At 44.1% G+C, this 8,446-nt stretch overlaps 1 protein-coding gene across 1 annotated transcript; it reads left to right on the top strand.

Moving 5' to 3' along the window:
* Positions 1-1,228: 1,228 nt before the first annotated feature.
* On the top strand, positions 1,229-7,828 carry GNPDA2 (glucosamine-6-phosphate deaminase 2). Its single transcript, XM_028743801.2, has 6 exons — positions 1,229-1,476; positions 4,479-4,580; positions 4,717-4,899; positions 5,396-5,580; positions 6,773-6,947; positions 7,487-7,828. The coding sequence occupies exons 1-6, from the start codon at positions 1,353-1,355 to the stop codon at positions 7,546-7,548; spliced, it is 831 nt and encodes a 276-aa protein (XP_028599634.1). The 5' UTR covers positions 1,229-1,352; the 3' UTR covers positions 7,549-7,828.
* Positions 7,829-8,446: the final 618 nt, after the last annotated feature.

Genomic DNA, 8,446 nt, shown 5'->3' with positions numbered 1-8,446 from the left:
AAGGCCATAAATTAGAACAAGCCACAAACTACAAGTATCTAGGAACCCTAAAAATTCTTATTTTATGCCACTATAATGGATGCCCAATTTTAAGTCATGGTGATTAATCTATTAGTTTACAAATAAGTTTGTCTTATCAAAGTACTTTTCCCAGTGACAGCATAGAAAGGCAAACAATACCCCCCCAAAAAAACCTTTTCTTTTAACTGTACTTTGCTTTGAATGTTTGCTTTCATCCGCTATGCACACAGCTCACTGTAGTAAAGCAGCATGCAAATAAATTCAATTAACATTGAAAGATCTTCATTTATTGGCCAACCAGCAAAAAAATAATTAGGTACTGCATTTTCACCCCCTCCCCTAAAGCAACCTAGATTTACAAGATCCTGTCATGCAGCCCCCCTGAACTTTAAAATGCAGTTTCCCTCAGCTCAAGTTTGAGTATCCTATTTATTTTTGAGTCTATATTGCAAGCTGCTTGCATCATTAGGAAAAACCCCAAGCATTCACAGATTTTTTTGCAGCAAGGGTGGGGGGGCATAAGGCAATACAACTAAATATACAATTAGCTGCAGAGAACAAGTCTACAGCATATTTCCAGCATTTTGTGATTGCACCTGTTTTGAAGCCTGAGTAGCTATGCCTCTCAGTAGTTTTAAGTTCAAAGTCTGCCCTTCTCCCAATAAACTATGCCAAAATACTACTGGGCTAACCTAACACCCCCACATACACCAAGCAAACTAAGGATTAGGTAACTTCACAGGGTTGGCATAATATAGCCCACTCTCCAAGCTAGGTCCCCACCTACCCTTGCAAATACATGTAAAACAATCCAATTTTATCTGCATTGGCAGAGTATTCTTCCCTCGTTTAACAAACAATGGGGGGTAAGAAGGTTTGATTCCCCCTCCCAGCACTGCCTTTTCTTTTCTCCCTGCACTGTTTGAAAACTCGTCTAAAAAGCCTCCCCCCTTTCAAAGCAGCGTTTGAATCGCTCCTCTCCCTGCCCCTGCGCCCTCTAAACATGCCCAAGCTCGCACTCCGCACCCCAAACGCGAATAACACGTCGCTCCTCTGCCGGCAGGTATTTATAGCCGAACTTGCGCACGCGCGCTGGGTTCTCCGAGCCCCTTCCTCAGCGGCTCGGGGAAAAGGGCCCCGCCCCTTTCCCATAACCGCGGAACTTGCCGAAGCAGCGGCGGCAGAAAGGGGCGGGGCTCGCTCTGGGCGCCGGAAGTCCGCCCTCTTCCATAGGCCGGGTAGTGAGTTGCTGCTGCTGCTGCTGCTGTTTTGTTTTGCTCGCCTTGGGCGCCGCTGCTTCTCCGCTGCATCTTCCAGGAAGGAGGAGGAGGATGAGGCTGGTGATCCTTGACAACTACGACCTGGCCAGCGAGTGGGCTGCGAAGTATATCTGCAACCGCATCATCCAGTACAAACCGAGCCAGAGCAGGTATTTCACACTGGGCTTGCCAACAGGTAAATGAATGCAATTGCTTGGCACTTATATATTAAAAATTGCTGGGGTTTTTGTGTGTTTTTTGCCTCTCTCACACATCAGGGGCTCTCCCAGATGTCACCAGAGACATAACAAGGTGCCCTGAGTGAGGAGGACAAAATTGGACACACACACCCAACTTTGAGTTGCCACCTGTATAAATATAGATATTATTATTATTTTATTTTGTGGCTCCTTGGCTCTGCGCCCTGTGCAGGGGAACTCCCCTAAATCCAGCGCTCCTAGCACAGCGTCAGAGAATGAAAACCAATACTGTACAAGCGATTAAAGTTGTAAGAAAGGCAGATTCCAGCTAAAGGACAGGAATAATTTTCTGGCAGCATGTGTTGTTTGACAACGGAAAGTGCTCCCTCCGGAAGTGGTGGACTCTCCTTTCTGGTTTTTAAGCAGAGGTTGGATGGTCATCTGTCATGGATGCTATGGTTTCCTCTGTTGCACGGGTTGGGCTCATAGCTGTCAACTTTTCCCTTTTCTTGCGAGGAATCCTATTCAGAATAAGGGAATTTCCCTTAAAAAAAGGGAAAAGTTGACAGCTATGGTTGGGCCAGATGACCTTCGGGATGCCTTCCAACTCTACAAGTGGGCACCGAACATGACCCTGCGCTGTGCAGGAAGCCACTGTTCAGCCTTCAACAGCTTGTGTAATGTTGTGGGATAATTTTCTTCCGGCCAGGCTTGTGAGTTCCTCCCTCATCCTGCTTTCTATTCTCAACCGTGTGACACTCACTTCCCTTTTTTGTTTAACACAGTTAAAGTGGGTCCACAGATACGCACATATGCCAGAAAGCCCAATAGTCTCAGGACGGGCTGTAAAGGAAAGAACATAGGAAGTTTTTCTTTTCCAACTTCTCCAAACCAGCCCCCTCCCCAGGATCCAGATGCATTTTCCCAAGGGAAAATGGCAGGTGCACATACACACATGTACAGTGGTACCTTGGGTTACATACGCTTTAGGTTACATACGCTTGAGGTTACAGACTCTGCTAACCCAGAAATAGTACCTCGGGTTAAGAACTTTGCTTCAGGATGAGAACAGAAATCGTGCTCCGGCGGCAGGGCGGCAGGAGGAGGCCCCATTAGCTAAAGTGGTGCTTCAGGTTAAGGATAGTTTCAGGTTAAGTATGGACCTCCGGAACGAATTAAGTACTTAACCTGAGGTACCACTGTACTGCAAATTGCCTGTTCCCAGAGTAGCCTAATGAAAATGGCTTTTGGAGTTTTGTTACACATTCATGAGGCAAGAAAGTAGCACATTTTAAAAGTTTCAACAAGGTCCTGACCAGGTTTACTCGGAGCCAGCTACCACACGGTTCAGTGGGGCTTGCATCTGAGTAAGGGTTACTTCATATGTTGATTTCTTTCTCTTCCTGCTCTCCAGAGTGAGTCTGTTACGGAAAGAAGGGTGAGGGGGGAGAGCTAGTGACGGCCAAAAAAGATGGCTAGAAGCCTTGAACTTTGTGTAGCGACAACGGGTCCCTGGCTTTTGAAGGCGGGAGTAAGAATGGTAGGAGCACCTTCAAAGGACTGCTGACTCTGGGCTTCTAGAGAAAGGTTTCTTTGCTGGATACATTACATTCAGAAGAGCAGGTTCTATCTCTGTGGAGTCTCCAGAGCAAGTCAGCTTTGAGAATCACCTGTGTCTAGGTGTTTTTTGTGGGGAGCAGGTGGTGTGCAATCCTGTATGTGTACTGACTAGCTTCTAAATAAATGTGCATAGAATAAAAACCTAATAAAAGCCCTTCTGCGTCAGACCAGGGGCATGTATACTCTGGCAGCCTGCTTACCAATCAGAGTTGTCTTTCGGAAGCCTGAACATGTGGCCTCTGATCTTGGAGGTAGTGTATCTCTATAATAACCAGTAAAGGGACCCCTGACTATTAGGTCCAGTCATGACCGACTCTGGGGTTGCGGCGCTCATCTCGCTTTATTGGCCGAGGGAGCCAGCGTCCAGCTTCTGGGTCATGTGGCCAGCATGACTAAGCTTCTTCTGGCGAACCAGAGCAGCGCACGGAAACGCCGTTTACCTTCCCGCTGGAGTGGTACCTATTTATCTACTTGCACTTTGACGTGCTTTCAAACTGCTAGGTTGGCAGGAGCAGGGACTGAGCAACGGGAGTTCACCCCGTCACGGGGATTCGAACTGCTGGCCTTCTGATCAGCAAGTCCTAGGCTCTGTGGTTTAACCCACAGTGCCACCTGCGTCCCTCCAGTAGCACCTTAGAGACCAACTAAGTTCGTTATTGGTATGAGCTTTCGTGTGCATGCACACTTCTTCCGCTATTGCATGACAATCCTACACCTAGCTTGGCAACTTGTCCAGTCCTGTGACCAGCAAGTTGCTGCAACAAGTATTTATCTTCCTGCTTCTCTGGGTTACTGCTGTAGGTTGACGGTTCGAATCCCCGCGACAGGGTGAGCTCCCATTGCTCTGTCCCAGCTCCTGCCAACCTAGCAGTTCGAAAGCATGCCAGTGCAAGTAGATAAATAGGTACTGCTGTGGCGGGAAGGTAAACAGCATTTCTGTGTGCTCTGGTTTCCTTCATGGTGTTCCGCTGCACCAGAAGTGGTTTAGTCATGCTGGCCACATGACCTGGAAAGCTGTCTATGGAAAAACACTGGCTCTCTCAGCCTGAAAGCAAGATGAGCGCCACAACCCTATAGTCGCCTTTGACTGGACTTAACCGTCCAGGGGTCCTTTACCTTTTTTACCTTACTAATAGTAAAAGGTGGATGTTACGAGAGAAAGGCACATAGTGTAAGAATAAAGTAAACACATGTCCTATTTCCATTTGTGAAATACTGGAAGGTATAAATTGAGGTTTTGCCACACGTATACTCAACAACAACTCTTCAAACCTAGATTTAGAGATCAACTGGATTTGTGATTATTTTGCAATTTGTGACTACAGTGAAGGTATTTTTTTTCAGAGTGCATGAAATAACGAGAACTTGCTTCTTGCAGGAAGTACACCTCTGGGATGTTACAAAAAACTGATAGAATATCACAAAAGAGGAGACCTTTCTTTCAAGTATGTGAAGACGTTCAATATGGATGAATATGTGGGTAGGTTTGTCTTCAACGTTTTTTGCAAAATAGGGTGGGACTGGGTGGTTTACATGTAAACCTAGAAAAATTGTTCGCAGTCCAGTAATTGGATAACTAATGTAAATTGGCATTTGTGTTGAATCTTTTGTTCCAGGGCTTCCCAGAAGTCACCCAGAAAGCTACCATTCTTACATGTGGAACAATTTTTTCAAGCATATTGATATAGATCCAAATAACGCTCATATTCTCGATGGAAATGCTGCCGATCTAAAGGCAGAGTGTGACGCGTTTGAAAAAAAGATAGAGGAAGCTGGCGGAATAGATTTATTTGTTGGAGGTAAAAAATATATATATTATTCAACAGTGGTGGCAAAAAAGGAGTTTTTCAGTGCACACTCAAATCAGTAATGCATAATTACCAAATAAAATTCTGTGTGCAGGTCTACTCTGAATAATTGAGTTCAATAAGATTTACTCTCAGGCAAGTGGGGGGGGGGGATTGCAACCTAACAAAAGTATCTGGGTGGAACAAAAATAGTTGGAATGGTTTATTAAACAAGTGGGAGTAGCCTGTAAGCTTAATAAACACCATCTGTTTATATTACATATGCGCTCAGTTCTGTGCTGTGGAGTTGTTCAACTTGCAGTTTGGAGCACATCTTATGAACTAAACTGCCAAGATAAAGATATGCTTGGTGTTGTTCTGATGCTCTCAAAAGCAAACTATCAACTATAGCTTAGAATGAATGCCACCAATCTACTGCTGCATAAAGTTATTTAGTATTACCCGACATTCCCATCTACATTGTCTTCCTTGTGTGTGCTCTTTCAAGGCATCGGTCCAGATGGTCACATAGCTTTCAATGAACCAGGTTCGAGTTTGGTATCAAGAACGAGATTGAAGACACTAGCAATGGACACCATTCTGGCAAATGCAAAATACTTTGATGGAGATTTGGCTAAAGTTCCTACTATGGCGTTAACAGTTGGCGTGGGAACCGTGATGGATGCTAGAGAAGTAAGAATGTTTTTCTTTCTCTTCTGGATATTTTTGTATTGTGTTTGTTTTAGACAAGAAATGTATCTGTGAAGCATAGCAGGCCCATTTCATTGCAAAACAATGGAACTGCAAAATGAACCATTGCTACAAACATTCTGTGCTAATCATGCATGTTTATTTATTTTGTGTGGTGTAACTGATGATGTTGGTAAACAATTTTTTCCTCCCAAGTTGGACAAGGTGCTAGAGGTGTAATGTTATTCCCAATCCATTAGTATCCTTCTTACTGTCAATTAACATCCTGATTGAACTGAATAAAATAATACTCTCTAGATTTGGCTTCCTCTTGAGCCGATAATGCATGTAATCTCAGTAAAATAGATGCTGCTGTTTCACACTGGTCCTGCTAGCTAGGGATGATGGGAGTTGTAGTCCAACAACAGCTGGAAACCCAAGTTTGAGAAACACTGCGATTGTAGAAGACAAAATATTTTTCTCTCTCCAATTACAGTGCAGCCTTTAGGTGGACTACATTATTTCAACGGGGACACACTTCTCCATCTCAATCCTGTCAGGTTTATGTCCTCTACTGCCTGTACAAGGTCGACTTTGGCAGTGTCTTCTTACAGAAGCATAACACAGTGTCAGTAGGAAATGTGCGCTTAATATCTGCCATCTTCTTCTTCTTCTTGGGCGATCACTCGTAGCCGAGTAAGATTGTCTTCTATAAACACAGATTTTAACAATGAGTCTGTAAGTGACTGTGGAGGCCAATTCTGTACCCACACGTCCTTCCACAGTGGGGACATTGGTTCCCGGACAGGATTTGATCACAGTGTGGATTTGCCAAGCGTGCCTTCCTCTTAGCACGTTTCTCCCTTGCATCCTGAGTTTGAGTGTCTTCAAAGCCATGACACCTTTGGTAAAGGCTGTTCTCCAATTGGAGCACTCGCAGGCCAGTGTTTCCCAATTGTTGGTGTTTATACTAATTTTTTTTAGATTTGCCTTGAGAGAATCCTTAAACCTCTTTTGTTGACCACCAGCATTACGCTTTCCATTTTTAAGTTCGGAATAGAGTAGTTGCTTTGGAAGACGATCATCAGGCATCCGCACAACGTGACCAGTCCAACAAAGTTGATGTTGTCATCTGCCATAACAACAACTGTCTGCAGATCTTCCTTAGCGTAATTATGGTGCTCTTTTCTTCCAGGTGATGATTCTAATCACTGGCGCGCACAAAGCTTTTGCCTTGTACAAGGCAATTGAGGAGGGAGTCAATCACATGTGGACAGTTTCTGCTTTCCAGCAACATCCTCACACTATCTTTGTATGCGATGAAGACGCCACCTTAGAACTAAGAGTTAAAACGGTCAAGTATTTTAAAGGTGAGCTGCATTTGTACACCAGGCTTCTGCCAGAGTAGTCTCCCCTGTTCCCAAGTTATTTTAAGGAATAATGGTTTACTTATTTTTTTAATACACACACACACAGCAATTTATTCCTTGATCGGGTGTTTAGAGGTACAATGGGCCAGTGCGTCTGGCAGTTAGCCAGGTTGGTAGTTTGAGCTCACCCTTCCAGCTTTACAGTTTCATGATTCTTGAACCTCGAAGTGCAAATTTGCCTATTAGTACTGCAGAATTTCCTTGGTATTGTCTTTAATCTGGCTTGCATATGTACTTCTCTCCATGATCCCACTTCTCTGTTTGGCCCAGCTCCTGGCTGGGGCAGGCAAGTCAGATGGGCAGGGTACAAATAATAAAATTATTACTGTTATTATTCCCTTCCCTGACAATTGGCCCTGGTGACTAGCAATAAATGGGAGCTGGATTCCACAGCCTGTTGATAGAGAGGATAAGAAAAGACATAGAATGATGGTTTATCTACACTGAAGCATTGCTAACGTCGATTCTCTTTTCTCAAGGTTTGATGCATGTGCACAACAAACTCGTGGACCCACTATACAGTATGAAAGAGCAAAACTGAGGGAGAGGATCAAAGTTGGACTCGTCTGGCTGACCCTGGCAGTGGTTTTAGGTAGCAGATGAATGTACTGCTATGCAATATGCTGGAATACTGGCTAAAATGGAGAATCTAAAGTACTGTGGGTTTTTGTCTTTGTTCGAAAGGTCCAAATGTGCAAACATACATTCCTCTTAGCACTGTTACAAGCACTGTTCTCTGCTTTAAAGGTAGCTCTAGACAAGCTGTTTGCAAGAGGAGAGCTCTGTGTAAATTCAAGTATATATAAAAGTTCTTTTTGTCACGGGCTGTGTAATTTTAACCTACAAACTGGTAATTGAGCACTTTACTTTGAGAGACTTGCACATAACTGTCAGACCTAAACCTCAGCAGCTGCGTGCCTTAAAATATACACCTGGGAATCCGCATGGGGCACAGAAATAAGGTGAAAGACTTTTCATCCCTAAGCTGCTGGTCGTGTTTTGTTGAATTCTGGAGGTGTAGCCAATATTGGCCTTTTGCAGCAAAAACAGCAAGGAAATTATTTGGCACCTTGAATATGAACCTGGACAGTCAAGGGGTGTGTGTATGTATATCTTTGTCTTTCTGCTATAACACTGTTTCATTAAACGAAGCTAGATTTATGAGGGTTAGCTGCCCTTCCTGCAAGGCGGAAAAAAACTGAATTATACACATCTCAAAGTATTACCTCCTTGTTGTTAACTTTCCATAAAAATGCCACTCTCTTGTAATTCTAGCTTAAGTAAAGCTTAACATAGCTATTATGCTGTCTAAAATTCAATTGATGCACAACCACTGGTGCGCACACAGGTCCTTTTAGACCTGGGAGAGGGAGGAACAGGCTTATGCATGCTCTGCCAATACGCATAGGGGGCAGGAATGGAATCCCTGCGCAAAATGG

Source organism: Podarcis muralis, chromosome 9 (assembly GCF_964188315.1).
Source record: "Podarcis muralis chromosome 9, rPodMur119.hap1.1, whole genome shotgun sequence".
In the NCBI taxonomy this organism is placed as follows: domain Eukaryota; kingdom Metazoa; phylum Chordata; class Lepidosauria; order Squamata; family Lacertidae; genus Podarcis; species Podarcis muralis.
Note: the sequence above shows the minus strand (reverse complement) of the source record. Positions and strands in the feature narration are given on the sequence as shown.